General features: G+C 38.0%; 1 protein-coding gene across 2 annotated transcripts in view; it reads left to right on the top strand.

Annotated features, from left to right (window-relative positions):
• The window catches only part of LOC126481638 (protein tramtrack, alpha isoform), a 307,056-nt gene that overhangs the window by 90,280 nt on the left and 195,824 nt on the right, over window positions 1-20,952 (top strand). For both annotated transcript variants that reach the window (XM_050105536.1, XM_050105537.1), the window contains exon 5: window positions 11,320-11,567. In XM_050105536.1, coding sequence (XP_049961493.1) covers window positions 11,320-11,567 — 248 coding nt within the window. The remainder of the gene's footprint in view (window positions 1-11,319; window positions 11,568-20,952) is intronic.

Here is a 20,952-nt window from a genome sequence, read left to right as displayed (position 1 = left end):
AGAACATAGGTCCTCACAAGGGTATTGTGGAGATTGAGATGGCGACGAAAAGCTATTCTAGGTGTGGTGGACAAAATCTCAAACAGAACTGATCTCATTTCAGGGCCTAATTTCAAGAAGTTATGGTGTTGTCGAAGAAGCTGATAAATACATTCCAAACCAGGGTAATAATGAGTGACAAGTGTGGTGTGTTCCGAAGTTGTTTTTTTGGAGGGATCAGCAATACCAGGATTGGATGTGGTGGCTCAGGAAATCTGCTTTTGATGTAGGCTTAAAGTGTCTGCATCCAAACAAATATATTTGCCTTGAATGCCAAGGCTGTGTGTGTGTGTGTGTGTGTGTGTGTGGGGGGGGGGGGGGGGGGGGGAGGAGATGTTTGACATGAAAGGATGGGAACTGTCAAGATGTAAGTACTGTTGTTTGTTAGAAGGTTTAATCTGGACAGAAGTATGTAGCTCACCTTCAGTGAGGACAATATCAACATCAAGGAAAGTGGCATGGGATTCGGAAGAGGACCATGTGAAATTTAATTGGGAGAAGGTATTTAGAGATTCCAGGAATTTTAACAGATCAGCCTCACCGTGAGTCCATATGGCGAAGATGTCATCAATGTATCTAAACCAAACCTCCCTCTTTACTAACATCTCCCATGTACATGGTCTGTTTGCCACTGAACATTTCCTCAGTCAGCCACACCTGTTTCCAAGCCTAAGACATCCCCCTGCTCACCTTAATCAACTTGATACTTACCAACAACTAATTCACCTTTGAGGGGCAGATATGCAAACAGATCAGAGGTACAGCCATGGGAACCAGGACGGCTACTTCCTGTGCCAACCTTTTCATGTATTGCTTGCAGGGGGCTTTCCTGGGGTCCATAAGTGTTCAGCCCCTGGTTTGGTTTACATAAATTCATGACATCTTTGCCATATGGACTCATGGTGAGGCTGATATGTTAAAATTTCTGGAATCTTTAAATACCTTCTCCCAATTAAATTTCATATGGTCCTACTACAAATCCCATGCCACTTTCCTTTATGTTGATCTCTTCTTCACTGAAGGCCACTTCTGTCCACTTTAAACCTACTGACAAACAACAGTACTTAACATTTTGCAATCCTTTCCATGTCAAACGTTCCCTCCCATACAGTCTTGGGTTCGAGGCAGACATATTTGTTTGGATGCAGACTCCACAGCAATACACCACTCTCACCTCAGCCTTCACTGGTCATGATTACCTCACCAGTCTAGTTCAAAAGCAGATCTCCTGGGCCATCACATCCAATCCCTGGTACTACTGATCCAGCCCAAAAATCAACTTCAGAGCACACTACTTTTCACTCAATATTATCCTGGTCTGAAACACATTAGTGATCTACTTCGATGAGGCTATGACTTCCTAAAATCATGCCCTGAAATGAGATTCATTCTGTCTTGAGATTTTGCCACGACACTCATAACAGCTTTTCCTCGCCTTCCCCATCTGCACCCATCTTCCTACCCCATGGCTCCTCCCCCTGTGACAGTCCTCACTGCAAGACTTGGCCTATGCATGCTCCTAACTCTACCTACACCAGCCCTGTAAGTAACAAAACATATACTGTCAAAGGGAGAGTCACCTGTGAAACGACATGTCATGTATCAGCTGTTATGTAAACACTGTTTGGCCTTTTAGATCAGCATGAGTACCACTAAATTATCAGTTAGGATGTATGAGTGTAGGTGGAGGCTATATACTGGCAACATACAATATTCTGTTGCAGAAAACATGACAGTCGTGACGTAAGTACGTGTTTCTGGATTTTCCCCTAGACACCAGTTCCTCAGAACTCCACAGATGGGAACTAGCACTGCAACATGTCCTTGGTTCTTACCACCTGCCTGTCCTTAATTTACGTTAATTTCTGAGTCTCAGCATTTCTTCACAGTAGCTACTCCTTTCTTCACTCCGTATTAGTTTTCTACATCTTTCATTTTCTAACCCATCTGTTTTTCGATGTCCCCCTCCTACAACGCGCTCAGCTTTTTACTCTTATTAACTCATACATGATGTTTTAGCAGTAATCCCTGTCTTGCATATTACCCTGTCTTCCACCTTCAAGCTCTCGGCTTTTCAAATCTTCTCTGATGCAATCCCCCAACAATCAGTCTTTCCTTCTCTGTCTGGTAAGTCCCCCACACCGGTGGTTCTGGGTGACTTTTCTGAAACATATCCCTTTTCCTAAACCCTCCAGTCCTTGTTCTGCACCCTTCTTCCTTCCCCTTCTGCCAGGAGGAGGAGCCACTGGCTCTGAAAGGTTGCATAAGTATAAGCTTCTTTATGTGCTTGTTCTGCTGCCACTTGATGAGTAGATTTAATCTATCTAATTTATCATTCTTTTACTCACATACCTCCCTGGATCATTGTTCTTTATAAAAACTTGATTAATGAATCATGCAACCTATTAACTGAAGCATACTTTACAGATTTATTAGCTGTGAAATTATTGAATAATTTGAATGACGTATTTTTTCAGACAGAATGGCACAACAAACCTGTGTTGTCATAGTTTTAGACAATAAATTAAAAATACTTTCAGTTAAGCCAAGTACAAAATACTTTCATCATTTTATTGAAAAGGCTACTATTTCAGTACTAAAAAATTCAAAAATGAAATATTAGACTTGCATGCAAATGTAATATAACAGCAAGTGTCACATTTAATCTTGAACATGGTTTCACAATGAAAATGGTGAGTATGAAAAAAAGTTTTACTGTGCTTTCTTCCAAACATATCAATCTTTCTTGTTGTTACATCAGTCATTCTTGTTGACATGAATGGTTGAGATGATAATATAGCTTGCATTTTGCCAAGGTATTCATGCACAGTAGCTTTAAAACTGAATAATCTAGAAGTGACATCCAGTGAGTAAGCTGTAAACTTTTGTTTTAAATTCTTGTATGTTCTTATTTATATTTTTCTTCAGCTGAGAACCTTTTCAAAACTTCTTGTCTCGTTCTTGTTGTTCTTCTCAAGTGCTGGTTGTCACTTTTTTTTATGTCATTTCTCATTATAACATAACCAGAAATCATCCTATTTGATATTATTTAAGATTTTAATGTCAGGGCTTCAGAGGTTTGAAATACATGCCGCCGCCCCGCCCCCCCCCCCCCCCCCCCCATCTTAGGTTCAGTTCTAGAATAGCATCTTAAATTAAGAATAATATATTTCCAGATAATAGGTTGCCTTCATAGAACAATTATAACATGGAAAACACTGTTGTTTGATGAACTGTTGTACCAAAAGCATACAAAACAGACAGTTATAGAGCAGTTTCGTTTACATAACAGCAACATCCAGACTTGTAATGTGATTTACTGTGTTGCAAACTATATCCATGTAAGCTTTATCTATTTGTGTGCTTTCCTCAAACTAACTGTTGCCTTTCTGTTATTGTTAACCAGACTTCTTTCCATAGGTTGTCTGTAACCAACCCCATAGTTGGTAGTTACGTATTGCACATTAAACACAAAGTAAGTGTAGTCACATGGAAAAAGTCACTTGCGTAACAGTTTGTGAAAGTATAAGTGTAGGGCTGCATGCTGTGATTTAAAGGTGTGTAATTAACACCAACTGAATTTTATGTCAGTGCTTGATAGAGCTTGACGAAAATACCAAATAGGAACTTGAAGAAAGTGTTCCCTGTTTAATAAGGTGTGTAATTGTCTACTACCTTATCTGTTCGTTGCTTGAAGTAACTCATTAAGCATATTTTGGTTAATAGCATAGGATTTGTCCCATAAGTGTTGGTGTTAGCTAATATTCTTCAAAATATGACTTAATGGGCTGCCATTTCTCCACAGATGTTCAGACACTTCATTGAAAGTGTCCAGATATTACTGATCTTCCCGCATATGTGACGAGCCCTGATCCTCTAAGTTTATGCTCTTCCGCGTATAATTTTCCTTTCAATATTTTTTTTGCAATCATAATCCATAGTGGAACACACCTTCATGTCTACTGTGCCCTTTATTAGCTCATGTGAACCTTTTTGGTTGTTTTGGTTGGGGAGAAGTGTTTGCTGCTCACAGCTTACCTTTCTTCCCTGGATCATACTTAAAAATCCAAGTTTTGTCCCTGATTATCACACTGTCCAAAATGTTTGCTCTGCAAATATATCAGTTGTTTGAATAAGATGATTCTCGGTATTATGCAGCAGCATTATAATGACATGGCTTAACACCTAGATGGATTTTATTCAAATTGACATTGGTTGGGCAAGCTTATGCTCTTGTTTCAGTACTTGGCAACAGCAAATTATCATGTCTTATTCCTTCTGCTTGTCTGACAAAACTTTAGACATCAACTTTGCTCACACCTTTTAAATTTTCATATCATTGGCAACAATTGAATGCACAGTGGGTTTCACTGAATTTAAATCTTGTGCTGTCAGCTGAACACTTCATCAGCAGTTGCAGTGTAGGTGTCTTAAATTTGACATAATACATTGCTGAAGATGTAAGGAGACATCCAGGGTATTGTTGATCTTTGACTCTTCCTGACTCATTTATTGAATTATTTACTTCATTCATAAACATGTATTCTAAATGTGGATTTGTTCTTGTAAACCTCATGGATGAAATCGAAATTTCTGTAACAGATTTGTTTAATGTTATCCAATTTGACAACACAGTATCGTGGCTGTCGGCAGAAGCACGGAAAACATTTTCACTCCGGCATGCTTTGCACACTTCGGAGACTAGGAAGTAACTGAGCCAAATCTTATAGCTCTGTGACATCTGTTGTTATCAACCCCCCTGTAGAAACTACACTTTACCTTTTCTGATCTACTGTTAAGTTTTAAGTTTCTAGTCACTTTGTCGATTCTAGAATATTTTGAGAACTGGGTGGAATCCACACAGTGAAAACAAGTAAGACTCCTGCCTGCAGCACCTGAAGCAACTGAATAATTCATTCATCAAAATATTGTGTACAAAAACCTATTCATCAGCTAAACCCAGAATGAGAAAACATACTGTAAATTAGAAAACAGGCCACATGCAAGTAGGACTCATACACTGAGGGTTCCACACAAACGTAATGATGTATGCATATACAATTCATCCGTACAGGGAATCGAGAATCTCAGTGATTTTTGTCTGTTATCAAGTGAAAATCTCTACAGTAGTTCCAGACAAACAAAAAGAAATGACCAGGGGACTTTGGTTCATGTAGGAAGAGAGAGAAGATGTATTAAAACATTTTTGTTTACTTACTAAAACATGACTATAACTTACATTATATGTTTGTGTGCAATAATGTTTGTCTGTTATGCTTTTGACAGATGATAAATGTAGTGTACATTCAAATGGCAAAAGATATTTTTATGTGATATACTTACAATTTAACAAGTTTCAGATTTTTTCCTTTACTTGTACTGTGAAACCTTGCTTCTCACCAAATGTCATGATTCTAGGTTAACGGGAGGGATCCTGCAGGTTTTGATGATTGAATTTTAAATATCAAACAATGGGACATAAATGGCCCATCTTTTGATTGAGCGACTTATGAGCTTAAAATTTTTACACCTCCAAGGACCTTAAATCTTACATGAATTTGAACTTGTTATGCGCGCGTGCCCACACACACGCGCGCGCCCACACACACACACACACACACACACACACACACACACATCTCAGGCTGCCAGGGCCAGACTCATTATTCCACCATAGATTTCCCATTGTTCTATAAATTTGGTTGGACTTCATATGTCTACCCATTGTTGAGAAAAAAGGTTCTTAACAGTTGGGTAGATAGACAGACAAACAACAAAGCGATCCTATAAGGGTTCCATTTCTAAAGATTGAGGTATGGAAGCCTAACAGTAAAGGAATTGCAGGGTTCTGATGTTTGACAAACTGTTTACAGAAACAAGACATCTGATGAACATTTTTGTAGATGTACACCACTGCTTCAGAACCAGAGTTGCACTACACTTTTATGTTCATATGTCACCATTTTCCCCACATGATGAGTGCCTTATTGACCTATCCGAGTTAAAAATTTTAGTTGAAAGTCCATGCTTTTCAACTACTGATTTTATTTTGTGCTAGTAATTTCATCTATTCCTGTTTTTACCACTTCTTTAATCAGGATCAGTCAAATGATGCTTTTGTTGTCTTGTCTTTCTGTTTCTACTTAACTGCACTGTTATTTTTACAGTCAGTTTTCGTTACCCATTTTGCTTCCTACAAAGAAAGGACTTTGTTTGAGGTATTTTTACGCTGTATTACTGCGTAATATGATAGCGTTGATCTGAAGATTTACGGTGAAGGAAGTGCTGTAGCCTGGGCTCTCATGTTGCTAGATCTCATTACAGCAGAAATGATTGTTACCAGGATGTGTTATTACAAATAGGGTTTAATTATTAGTGACATGATAAATTTGATGATTTATTCATCGTGCTGTCCTTTGTATAGTCGCTATTTCCTGGATTTGCTTGGACTCTTATCATTCCACCCTTGAGCATTTTCCTGATGCGACATGTGCCAAACAGAATCATTAATCAAAAATGTTGTCGACAAGTAGCTTCTACTAAATTACAAAACATATGTATTTAATAGAGGCATGCTATACAATTATGAGTTTTATATGATCATGATTGTCATTTACTGCCCTTTGTTCTTGGGACAGGTCTCATGCAGTGCTAGAAGTGATATTGGTCAGCTAAGCTTGTAACAGGCAGTTGATGACAGTGGCAGAGCAGTAGACACAAAATTAAAACATGCTTCAAGCCTTTAACATCACCACCTCCCATTAATGAATTAAATTTACGTAGAATAATTGAGGAATGAAAGTATTAACTTTATTTAAATTCTGACTAGAAGTAATTAACATTGATTGCAACATTAAAGAAAACTGGGGCTTCTTTTCATGAAAAGTAGTTTCTTTGATTCTATTATGAATGTGTTCTTAAATTATTAAACAATTTCAGTAGCAACTTTAAAGTAGCTGTGACCCACAATTAGCTTGGGAGGCAGTTCTTTTGGTAATCTGTACATTGACCATGAAATTTAATGCTCTTTCCTTTCAGAAAATAGTATTTGATTTATAATCGAACTTTGTAACATAAAAATGATTGCAGGATCTATCATGACTTAAAGACAAAAGATAGCTGTGTGTGAAATGGCATATGAAAATTATGTGAACTAAAAGAAAGCTTTGTTACTTAATTATTCCACAATTATTAATCTTGTAAGAAATGGGTTGGCACTTTAAATGAAATAAAAAATTAGTTTAACAATATATTTTCAAAGTAATTGACACATACCACTTACATTTGGTCATTATTGTGACTAATCGTTAGTTATGATGGAAAAACAAAAGCAAGTATTGTCTGTTAACATAGTACTTTTATATAATTCCTATAAATCTAATTATTCCCGGAATCTGATTAAACATTTATTCTACACATAAGAACTAAAGGTAAACACTCAGCTAAAGTAATATCAGATCAAAGCTAGTGCAATTCAGAATCGAGTGAGTTAACAAAGCGAGTGAGCAAAATAAGCAAAAACTGAAATCGAGGACCCTTGTACAATGCTTTATATAATCCCTTATGTCGACGGGCCATTTAGAGTAATAAAATTCAAGGAAAAATTTGTCCAGTTCTGCTGCTGTGACCTAAGTCTACACAGTGTAGTTAATGTCTGGTACTGTCAACCTTAAAATTTACTTACGTACTTACTACATGCTGTAGTTCCTTCCAGACTTCCTGAGACCAGCTGCAAAGTGTTTGAATTTTGAATAGACATAGTGAGCGTTGATGAAATGACACAATTTCAGATATTTTACATGTCTCATACATATATGATTTTATGTATACAGACTGAAACGGTGAGTGAAAATTTGTATAAAGGCTGGGAAATGCATCTGGGTATCCTGATTTCTAGGCAGGTGCGTTAGTCACTACGCCGCCTTGGCTCAGCGATTCATGTTTAATGCTGGGGTACTATTGCAGAACAGGGAGAGCATTGGCAATTCTCTTCATCTGTAAGAGTAAATTTAAAGTAGACTGATGCGGCAGTGAGAAGTTGGATCAAGAAGGGAGGCATGCCATGCTAGTTCGAGCAGTTGTGTGAACTGCTGTGCCAAAGCGGCTTAGTGGCTAACACACTTGCCTTGTACTCAGGTTCAGTCAAGACATACACATTTGGCTCTATCAGTCTATTGTCTGTTTTTCCCCTTACTTTTGTCTGCTTTCTTCCTTTCATTTTCAGTTCTGTAGTCTATTAAGGTGCTGCTTTCATCCCCCCCCCCCCCTTTTTTTTCCAGTGAAATTTCACTCATTCAATGAATGTGTCCTCAGGATTTTGTCATAGAAGAACTTTGCTACATGTCATCCCAGTGCTATCTTGATTCAGATGGTCCCTTACTTTTCAAACACTGGTAATCTTTTAGCCTATAGTTGTATGGCTTATTACAATATGCTGTGCGTGGTTTTCACAGTTCCTCCATTGTACCCTCAGGGTTAATACATTGAAATTAAAATTTGTCCCACCCTGTTGCTTCAAGTAATTGTTTCCATAACTTTGGCTTGAAGTGTGTCGTTATGATTTAAAATGTATATGTACATATGTACGTTGCATGGTGAGGGATACTTCATACTAGTATTAGTTGATTTCTGTTATATTCCATATGAGTATGTTGTGAAGTGAAGTGAAATATAACAAACTATAAGAGACAGGAATGCCATCATCTGTTGACCATAAACCGAATGAGGTGGCATAGTGGTTAGCACACTGGACGCACATTCACGAGGATGAAGTTCAAACACATGTCCAACAATCCTGATTTAGTTTTTCCATGATTTTCCTAAATCACTTCAGGCATATGCCAGGATGGTTCCTTTGAAAAGGCATAGCCGATTTCCTTCCCCAATCTCATGGGACCAGTGACTTCATTGTTTGGTCCCCTCCCACAAACCGACAAACTGATCTCTTGACCAAAAATTGTGTAAATTGCCTCCGTCCATAAATGTATTTCTGTGAATTTTGTCAAATATTTTTCCGCAATAAAATATTTGTCTCAAATTTGTTATCATTGTACATCAGCTATAGACAACAGTACTTCAACAAGTACCAGTTTTAATTTGAAAATACTGATTACTATAACCAGTCACATTTATTTTTTCCCCAATACACATTTATGATGATTATATACCTCCATCATTAGGGAGATTTGTTACGGTTGTTATGGCATAGATGCTATATATATATATAGATGACAGTGTAAATGTCTTAGACCTTACCAGAGTAATTAATGCCGATTTAAAGTTTATCTGAAACCCACCACAAAACACACTATGATCCTCAAAGTACACAAAATGCCAACATTTAAGTACATGATTAACATAGTAGTCTAACCATCACTATCTGAAGTTAAATTTAAATAAGAATTGGAGACACTAAAGCAGCCATTAGAAATGTCAATAGCAGCTCCATTGTACGCACATCGAAACACTCAATAATAACAAAGCATCCACAGCACAGAAATTCATGGGGTAAGACCTTTCAAACAATCCATTTTCTGGAAAATATTTCGTGTGGTATTGCCAATATCCTTTACCATAAAGGCATTAACATATATTTCACCACTGAGAACAAGATAGAGCAGAAATTATCTCATAGCAGCAACACAAGTAACTCGCTACTCTGTAAAGGCGTGTACAAAATTGAATATTCTAGCTGTTTGACCTGTGTAGAAGCAGATGCAGTTCAAACATTCAATTGATCTTCTGATATGCCTGTCAAGACTTGCTTGTTCATTCAGATCTCCTCCTTCTATAGTGATATCATCCTTTTGATCACTTCTTTTTACCAGGTTGATGTAATATTTCTGAGACATCCATTCAGTCTTTTTCTCTACATGTGAAAATACCATGCCACATCATGGTTTAGAACCTATGTTGAACTGGAATTCCCCATGTAAAAATAAATAAATAAATATAATAGAGGGAAACATTCCACGTGGGAAAAATATATCTAAAAACACAGATGATGTGACTTACCGAACGAAAGTGCTGGCAGGTCGATAGACACACAAACACAAACATACACACGAAATTCAAGCTTTCGCAACAAACTGTTGCCTCATCAGGAAAGAGGGAAGGAGAGGTAAAGACGAAAGGATGTGGGTTTTAAGGGAGAGGGTAAGAAGTCATTCCAATCCCGGGAGCAGAAAGACTTACCTTAGGGGGAAAAAAGGACAGGTATACACTCGCTCGCGCGCGCGCGCGCGCCCACACACACACACACACACACACACACACACACACACACACATATATCCATCTGCACATACACAGACACAAGCAGACATTTACGCAAAAAATGACTGCTTGTGTCTGTGTATGTGCGGATGGATGTGTGTGTGTGTGTGTGTGTGTGTGTGTGTGTGTGTGTGTGTGTGTGGGCGCGCGCGCGCGCGCGAGCGAGTGTATACCTGTCCTTTTTTCCCCCTAAGGTAAGTCTTTCTGCTCCCGGGATTGGAATGACTCCTTGCCCTCTCCCTTAAAACCCACATCCTTTCGTCTTTCCCTCTCCTTCCCTCTTTCCTGATGAGGCAACAGTTTGTTGCGAAAGCTTGAATTTCGTGTGTATGTTTGTGTTTGTTTGTGTGTCTATCGACCTGTCAGCACTTTCGTTCGGTAAGTCACATCATCTGTGTTTTTAGATATAAATAAATAAATATGTAGATCCTGGTGGGAAAATCCAGTGAAATCAATAGCTGGCTGTGTACAAAATTGTTATGCGTTGCCAAGTAGGCCAGTGGAGTTTTGAAAATTACGGAACAAACTTTTCCATTAATTTTAGAAGCTTTGCAACTATACTCGCATATTGGTATATTTTTTAAAAATATTCACCTTTACTGATACATAAAGTGCCAGTTTTTTTCTCTGATATTCCAAACTGAGCCTCTGCCTAAGTAAAACTGCATAGCGAATATGGAATTATTATGCTTAAAATGAATTACAATTGAAGGTTAATAGGAATTTGTTTGTATCAATGGCTTTCTTCCTCTCTTCTAGTATGAAAGCTTATAACCTGTGAGGATATGCATATACCAGTAACATGATTGATTAATGACATTAAAAAATCTCTATTTTATAAAGAAACTGGTGGTGCTACTCAGCTAAAGAATGAGAGAGCTTAATTTGGTAAAAAATATCACAGAACTAATAAACTGAATGAAATATCAGGAATACAGTTTTCTTAATGTATTTAGATTATACGTCAAGTTAGTATTAGTAATCTTGTCATTCAAATTTTTTCAGAACGGGGTACCTCTGAGGAACTCCTGACTGGTGAAGTGACTTTAGTTCCTTCTCCAGCACTTGTAAAAACTGAAACTTCTGGCTTCCCAGTGGTGCAGTCAAGTGGAGGAGGCAGCACAGACGCAGATAGTGGTGGCACAGGGCGCAGTGCTGATAGCTCCCTACGCACTGGAGGGCAGGAACCTAGCACTGACTCGGAGCCACGGAATGGATCCCATGATAGCACTGATGATGATCCATTATCCATTGTAAGTTTTAATTAATGCTTCATACCAGTTGTGAGAACTCACAGGCCACCTCCTTCATCTTTCTCGCTCCTAGTTTCACAACAATTGGGCCTCTTTTGGCCTGGGATATGAGTGAACTTCACTTTCTTTCTAATGTTCTCCAATCTGTGTCATCTCTCGCCAAAAAAGGAACTAATAATTCTGAAAGCTACGATAGTTTCTTGTGCCTCATACAGGGTTATTTTTCTGAATAGGGAAAAACTACAGGAAACTATCCCTGAGAGGGTAAGGAGAAACTCAGTCACATGGATATACGGCTGGAATTGCATCCAGAGGGATGTACACACACTTGAAAGTGGAGAGGAAAGACCTGAAATTGTCAGTTATTGAAACCTCACATGAGGACATGCTAGGCATGAAGGAATTTTCTGTTTGCACTGGCATTTCGGCTTCACACTCAAGAGTTCAGTAATGTTGTCCATGATGGTGTCATGCTCACACATCAGTACTGGGACCATCCACTTCAATTTTGTTGCCAACTCACTCTGCTGTCAATGGTGTGTCATGGAGTGCAGTGCTGAGAGATGACGGACCTATATACCAGCCAGGAACAAGCCGACATGGTCTTTTACTAAATTTCAATAGGCAAGTGACAGTGGACAGATGGCAGCAAGACTATACTGTGAAAAGTATCCCTCCTGATGGCTGCTGCACCATACACTGTTTACAACAGTGTTTCATCGCTTGTGCATGAGAGACTTGTGTATGGGAATGGGTAATTGTGCAAGATTGGTGCTCCCAGTACAGATGCTACACTTGGAGGGACAGGTGTTGAATACTGTAAAGCATGACTCCAGTATCTGCACCAGGCAGGAGGCCCATCAGCATGGGGAAAGCCAGATGACCATGTGATACATTCTCCACAACTACTGCCACTATCGTCATCAGTTACAACGAATGCGGGGCTCATTACCTATGAGCTTCAGAAAGTATTCTATATTCTGACAATCCACAGCTGTTGAAGGCATAATGTTAAGTATTCTGGTAACAGCTGGTAAAATTGTTGTTTTATTGTTTCACGACTGGTTTCGTTCATTTTCACGACCCACATCTTTGTCACCCTTCATTTGCCAATGTAATGTGTAGAATATTCATTGAATAAAATATCTTGGCTAGGAGAGATGGGTACATCTATGACCTTTTAATTAGAGAATATTCACTGAATAATGTATTTTAACTAGGAGACATATGTACACACCTATGACCTTTTAAATTTGTTGCACCAGATGATGCGGCTTTAGACCATGAAACCACTTGTGTATAAAAAAAGCAATAATTTTACCAACTGTGAGCGGAATTCTTCTTATCATCGAGACCGACAGACGTGTCAACATGACACTGATTTTGTCATTGGTTTGTCATACAGGCCACACAGTGGTGGTATTTTTGTCAGTGATTATTACATGATGTAGCTCCAGATCATTTCTGCATTTCTGTGGAGAGGCATCTCAACAACATCTACCTTGGACATTGGATTGGACGAGGCGGTCCAGTTACATGGCCCACCCACTCGCCAGACCTCAGTCATTTAGATTTCTACCTGTGGGGCACATGGACAAAGTTGTCTATGCAGACCACATCCTGGAGATGTAGATTCTGGGGGGGGGGGGGGGGGGGGGGAACCATTCATGCTGCCTGCGACACCTTTCGGTTGCAGGATAGCACTTTCGAATGAGTGCATCAGCTGTTGCTTGTTGTATTCATGCATGCTTAGAGTCCCATGGTGGCTACTTCAGATTCCTTGTCTAATGATGATCAAATCACAGCATGTCGTACTGTGCATTGTATTGTACTGTACAGACCTGATGAATTAATGTAGCAAAGATATCATGCACATCCGGCCACATGTTCATGTAACCTATTTTGCTCCTTATCCTTGTGAAGGATACAGTTTCCTGCAGTTTATTGCCATTTACCAAATTCATCTTGTATATGTGTATCTACAGAACTAAGAATTCCAGCAGCAGGAGGTAAGTAAATTTCCCACAGTTTGATGCCATTTATCAAAATCTCTTTGTATGTGTGTATCTGCAAAACTAAGAATTCCAGCTGCAAAAGGTAAGTAATGGCTGCCCAATCTGTCTCAGTTTTTTAGTTTTGTTGAGTGAATATTCCCTACCAGTATAAAAAAATTAAAACAAGGATAATGGAATGCACTCAGATTAAGTTAGGTGATGCTGAAGGAATTATGAGGGAATGAGACATTGAAACAAGTAGCTATACTGTTTACAGAACAAAATAGAGGAGACGGTGGCAGAAGTATAGATGATATAAAAAGTCACACTGACAGTAGCAAGAACAACTTTCCTGAAATACAAAAAAAATGTTAACCTGTTATATACATTTATCTGGAGTGCAGTCTCATACAAAAGCGAACTGTGGACTATAAACAATACGAACAAGAAGAGAATAGAATGTTTTGGAATGTGGCGCTGCCAAAAATGCTGAAAATTAGATAACTAATGAAATGATACTGAATTGAATCAGAGAGAGAAGAAATTGATTAAAAGAGGTGACTCGTTTCTAGTACAAATCATAAGGCATCAAGGAATAGTTTGATAATGTGGTGAAATGTGGGGGTTAAAAATTTTAGGCGTAGACCCAAGATTGGCTACAGTAAGCAGTTAGAAGTGGATGTTATGCAGGGATTAAGGGCATAGCACAGAATTGAAAATTTTTGAGAACTGCAGCAAAGCCATCTTTAGACAGAATACAATAACAAGAAAAAATTTGATCATTCTTTCAGCTGGAAAATTTATTCAGTTATTGTTGAAAAAGTAATTCATGTTTTTAAAGAAATTATGCCCTGTTTTGTATTTTATTCTGTACTAATCCCCATTGTTTATTCCTTGACATATGAGAGAACATTTCTACACTGCCATACTACTTCTATCACGTGTTCGTTGCTGACTTAGCAAAAGTTTGGTGACTCTAAGGGTATTCATCTCTTTGTTGCTGAAACAGCAGCAAATTAATGATTGCAAGGGGTATTCACCTCTTTGTTAGGTGCACCACACTGAGAAAGGAAAGTTTTGTGCATTTTAGGTGCAAGTGTTACTATCAGTGCATCGTTCAGTGAAAAATAATACTTAATGGCTTTGATAAAATTGGAAGTGAATTTTAACTTTTGGCTGGTCTTTGTTTTAATTCTTTCAAGTGTTTGAAACAAGTTATTTTGATCAGATTTAAGCTTCAAAATACATTCTGTGTATTCGTATTCACAGAACAGGTGATAAGGAATGCTGTGAATGTTTTATTGCATCACTAGTTGAAACTATCACTAGGAAAAAATGTGAAGAACATATCATATATGAAATGTTGATGATATTCTAGACAAGCATTTGAATAATGCGAACTGGGAGCGATGTCATGACTGAAGGGCAGGTGGTCTATTAGTTACAAATGTAAACACTGAACCACATCCCCAGTTCATGCTGTGGTGTGCGGACGTGTGTTGTGTTGGTGGATTTACGGTTTCCCACACTGTCGATGTTAGTTGGCACATCTCTGACTGATGAACATTTTGCAGTACATGTCAGCAGTATTGTTGAGCTACATTTCACAAAATCAACTGAAAGAACATCCAATTTATCTCAAGAGATGATAGCATTCATATTTTGATTCAAGTAAGTAGACTGTTGGAATGTTATGTTTTGTGAAACTGAATGATGTGTCTGCATTGATTGTTATGTTGAGGATACTCCATTTACATATAATAAACACATCTTGCTGCTCCTAAAAAATTTTCAGCGATTACAAAATTGGCTTAGATTTGTAAAGAACTTGGCAGTATGAACCTAGTTGGACTTTGTGTGTGCTGATTTAGTTGAGAAAGATGTCCTAAAGCCATTGCATTATCTTCAGAGGCAAGCTGGCCCACAACCGTTGTAACTGGTCCTTGATATGCTGGTTACTGGCTGTGGGACAGAGTTGACCTCTGAGCTGAAACTTTAAGTTTCATTTCATTTCCTCCTTCCCTTCTGTATACTTCACATTTTTTTGTCAGCCAGTGTATGTGTATAGATTCTTGATAGTGGGGAGTTTTGAACGTGAACAAAATATAAGCTTAGGCAGGGTTATAAGATATTCCTGAGCAATTGAGGTATCTCTTTATTTTTAAAAAAAATCTGTTCATTGAAAGTAGTCAGGTTAATCTCTAAAGCCATTGTAAATTTCAATTTATACAAGTTTATCTAGAAGTTGCCTTTTTTACTCTTATGTAGAATGCTCCTTAACGCTTTTGCTACTGTGCGCACTTATACGTGTCTTAACGCTTTTGCTACTGTGCGCACTTATACGTGTCCTGCTACACCATTCCCCAGTTGTTGTGGACATGTACGCTTGCCACTTGGGTTTTCCTACAGTGCTGTGGATGTCTGAATGCATCCTGAGACACCGACCTCTCATTGCTGTGGACAAGTTGCTATCATATATTGGGGAATAAAAATGTTTCGAGTATTTGTCATACTACATATGTGTGTGGTTGCATGCTAACATTTGCAAAAAAAATCTTGTTTTGGTATCTTGAATTGTTTGAGATATGAAGATTGTCACGAGCACACGATTAGCGATGCACAAGGATGTGAATGGGTGCATCACGTGTGACCATCCTTTGGATATAAAACCAAATTAGTCGAAAACTGAAAGAGATTTTCTTCTGCTCTGAGTTTTAAATAAAATTTCGATATCTTACTTCCATTTCACTCACTGCAATGTATGAGCTGTATGTCAGCTATACAGAAATTTTACAGGAAGTGCTCTTACCTCTGCAAAAACTTTACAGTTTCGTACATTGTTTTAGTTAATTTGATGCAGCACAGTTTGTACAGCATATAATAAAAAGAAATTCAGTCCTTTATCAAGCAAATATATCAGACTGTAAGATGTGAAAAAAATCAGATTTTTTTTTTTTTTTTTTTTTTTTTCCTCACAATAATTTTCTTAAAAATGGGTGATAAGTCTTTCACAGAAGCCGGCTAGTCCCTGCGGCCATGTCACACCTGAGCGTCCATCGGATATGAAATTCAGTAACTCGAGAACGAAGTGAGATATTGTTCTGCTCTCAATTTTAAATAAAATTTCAACATCTTGTTTATATATTATTACCCTGCAATGTAGGAGTTAAAACCAACCATATGCAAAGTTTACTCGTTCCCTTTTTACCCCTGCAAAGTCTTTAAAATTTTGTGCAACTTTTTACTTAATTTGATGCAGCGCAGTAATTATGACAGATAATGAAAAGAAATTTAGTTCTTTATCAGTTGAAGATATTGGACTGTAAGATGTGCAAAAATCAATTTTTCTTCACCTGATAGTTTTTTAAAAATCGGGTGATAAGTATTTCATATCAGCCAGTACACCATCTCTCACCATTGGCTCCAGCATTTGGAGAGCAGTACAGCCATAACGAGAGCTACCTCACCATGGAATGCAAAGAGCAGGTCTGTAGCAGTGAAAGAGTTGAACTGTCAGTTTCTTTCATGTTATGCTTGCTTGAACAAAGATGGTAAGTAAATGTATAATTTCTTTCTCTGGTATTGTTACATTCCATCCTGGATTTCCCATTGTTTGATATAATTACATTACACTATATCCCCATGATGGTCAGTGGGATACACCAAGCTGCATATGCATTCAAACCAAAGTCTTTTAGGGCAAATCAGAAGGCAGCTGCCCCTGTGGTGGAAAGGTAATTGCAGAACTATGAAGCTTTCAGCTATAGAGAACCTTTCAGCATTTTGAGGTATATGTGCTAAAGTAATACAAATCATTAAGAAGAGGAAGAAATGATTATGACAGGAGGTGGGAGTGATTAACGAATGAGAAGTTCCTCTGGACTTAGGAAACAATCAGCAGAACTTCCTAACACTAGCAGTGCAGACATTACCTGGGCAGTAGCAGAACTTTGTTACTGTGACTGCTGTACTACTATGGACCAAGCCACAAAGAGTTTCTTGAGAAAGGCAGATGGAATTTAATTTGTGGTAGTGAAGAATATAATTGTGGCCTCCCCATGTAGGAGCAAGAGATGATCTGAGCTCCTGGACATAGTTACTGGCAGTGAATAGGTCCAATATAGCATGGCAAGAACTTCCTTCATAGCCACTCAAATGAAATCCTCGTTGCTCTTTGTATTAATATTCGACAGTTACCCCATTATTGGAGGGAGATGATTTCCCTTCATGAAACCAAGAGTGAACTGAATTCACCCAACATTTTATCACAATATTGTGCTTGTTAGCTGCATAGAGAAGCCCTGGGAGCATTTGCTGAGCTAGTGACTAAAATGACTAACTTCGGTTCTCGAAACCGAAAGTTCCCTTGTTATCACCTGTGTGTGTCAGGCAGATTTTCAGTAACTGATAACCTGACAGTACTGAAGAAGCTATACAGTAGACCTTCGTATGTGGTGAACACATGTTGAGTGGAGGCTTAACATCGTAAGGGAACTTAATGACTGGAGGTTCCCCCCCCCCCCCCTCCCCCCCCCCCTCCCCCTGTATATTCAGTCAACTCCTGCGCTGTGTCAGAACTGTGCAGCCTACAAGTGTCCACATAACTAGCCCTATTAAAACTTTCAGGCACCAGCCCATCCCAGTAGATGAGAAAATTGAGGGGGAAGAAAAACTAAACAAAAAAAATGAATAAAATGAAATTGATAATTACTTGCAGAGAGCTGCAGTAGAATTCCATCCAAGCTCTCAGAACAACACAAATTCCTAGAAACACTATAGATGCAACTATGTGGCCAGTAAGTAATTGTATGCTTGATTGAATTACTAATTCTGCCTTCCAGCACTATAGCACACCTTTGATTAAATAGATCTTATTTGGTTTAAGATTATTCATGAAAGCCAGCCCCCCCCCCCCCCCCCACACACACACGCACACACACAGCAGCATATAATGGAGTGACTGCACAAGACAACTCACTATTACTGAACTGTCTTCTTGACTCTTAACACTCAGCAATTATATTTGAATGTACTTTGAATTACTCTTCAGCTGTAAATAATGTAGTAATTGATGTTAAGTTGTAGTATGTAAATTATTCAGACTTTTGAGTATCTATACTTTTCTTTTATGAAGAATTCATTCAGTGTATGTATCGTATGGATACATAAGTTATCACATAGCAGTATTCCACTAAATAACTAAACTATCTTTTTTGCACTAAAAATTGACTTTCAGTATCATGATGCTGAAGACTTTAACATTTATATACTGTCAGTTACTTACAAATCCCTAAAGTGTTGAAAAGTTTCAGAATTAAATTTTTTTTGTAATATGTTCTGACAACCAATTCCAGGAGTACAAGACAACGCAAATAAACTTCTTTAGGCATCATGTGTGGTTATTTATTCTGCTACTGATGAATCTTTACTATAATCCTTAGATACATGTTAGTTAATTCCTATGGTACACCATTTAAAAATCTTCTTGTCAATTTTGCCATTTAATTATTTGTAACATCTCAGTGCGAGCCTATTATGAAATTGCTTTAATGTTTTAAGCCATAAGGTGCTTAGGCTTTTAAAATGACCCTCTTTCATTTAACTAGTCTCAGTCCAATTGTCTGGATCTAATTGCTGACTTGAGCATATTTAGCTACTTGCTAAATATCAGAGCTGTAACTTTTGATTTCCTCTTTAAACTCTTTCCTTTTAAAAATTATTTGAAAGATGGTCTTGAGTATATGAGAATGTGAGGATTAAAATTTATTTTCAACTAATGAAAGTTTATTTTCTGTCCTTTTAAATGTAAGTGCTTTACAGTGATAAAACATCAATTGTAAATTAGTCACTGCCCCACTCTAAGCAAGATGAAAAATACAAAAACTCAAAATAAATCCTAGGTGTCACCACCACTTTATATCTCAACTTAAATTTCAGATTTTCAAAATGTAAGCCTCTTCAGATGTTGACCTCATGCATACCCACTAGCAAATCCTAAATGTAAAGCCACTCATCACTTTTACTACAGAAAAACAATAGAAGTTGAAATTTCCACTTTAATGTGGTTTAAGTAGGGCAGTGTTGTCTCAATGGTGAATTCACCAACAATACCACAGGCAAAATACGCTGTCTATAATAATTCACCTCCAATCCGCAGTTTCCTGTGCTGAATTCGACAATACAGAAAAGCTTTGAGAATAAGCTAGGTAAGCAATTACTCCTCATACACAACAACATTGTATTGCTACCTGTAGTATGATTGTGTACTCCAAAAAAAGACAGCTGACACTCAGTCATCTTAGTGTGTGCCTTCATAAATATCTCCTAACTAATCGTAACACCCAAATCAACTGCCATGTTCATTAACTGGTATCACAGGCAACACAATACAGATCACTTCAGACAAAATTACTGAAGTCAAAACTTTAGTATCGCTGTATTTTAATGACTCACAATTCTACTATCAAACACCGACACAGCATACAAGCCACTGTTTACTAAGCCTGTACCAACATAAAATCACTTGACCTTTCATCAGATGTCACACAAAATCGAGGAGCCTGACACTGACAAAATTCAGAAAATAATTACACCCACCATGCCCTAGACAAGTTACTACATTCTTCAGACTGTGCATTTTAAATACAAATCAGTCCAAGAACAGCTTCCTATACTCTTTCAATAAAATCACAGAATGAAATAATCGATACAATTTTGCACCAGGTAGGTATCGATCACAGCTCTTGTAAATGTGTCCTAAGTCGCATGCAGTAACACATACGTCATCTTGTCGAACAGAGCTTGCCATCTTCCCAACTCCTCAATAGTGACTGACTGAAACCCCCTTCAATACCATAGTTGAATGATTAATTCAGAAAAATTTAGGGTGCTACCATTATTCATTAACAATTACAATAGAGAATCTCGTGATCGTTGGTTCCTCTTCTAGAAGCCAGCTCATCCAAGATGATCTCTGGTGCATCCGAGCTCTGCTGTCTGCCAGTGATATGCAGATGATCTTTGCTGTCTCTGTATGAATACTTGCATGGCTGGACACTATGGATTTTTCTAGAATATATGCATCAACATAGGCTTTAATGACTTATCTTACTTCTTGGCTGCTAATAATACATTGAAACAATGAAATTATATAGTGAGGCACGAAAACCAATAAAAATAATTTTGATCCATCACATTCTGTCTTAAGATTGCGTCAGTCGGGTACTACATTGGTCATTGTGTGTCCAACTAGTGTGAGTAGGAGAAAGGACTCTATTTTAAATATTACCTTATCTGAAAAAAAAGATCAATAGAATAAGCTTATGGTACAGAGGGCCAAAAGTGCTGACTATTCACGAATGATTTAGGTGTTCTCTGCTTCACCATAAGCC

This window comes from Schistocerca serialis, chromosome 5 (genome assembly GCF_023864345.2).
Source record: "Schistocerca serialis cubense isolate TAMUIC-IGC-003099 chromosome 5, iqSchSeri2.2, whole genome shotgun sequence".
Lineage (NCBI taxonomy): Eukaryota > Metazoa > Arthropoda > Insecta > Orthoptera > Acrididae > Schistocerca > Schistocerca serialis.
This window is presented reverse-complemented; position numbering and strand designations above follow the sequence as displayed.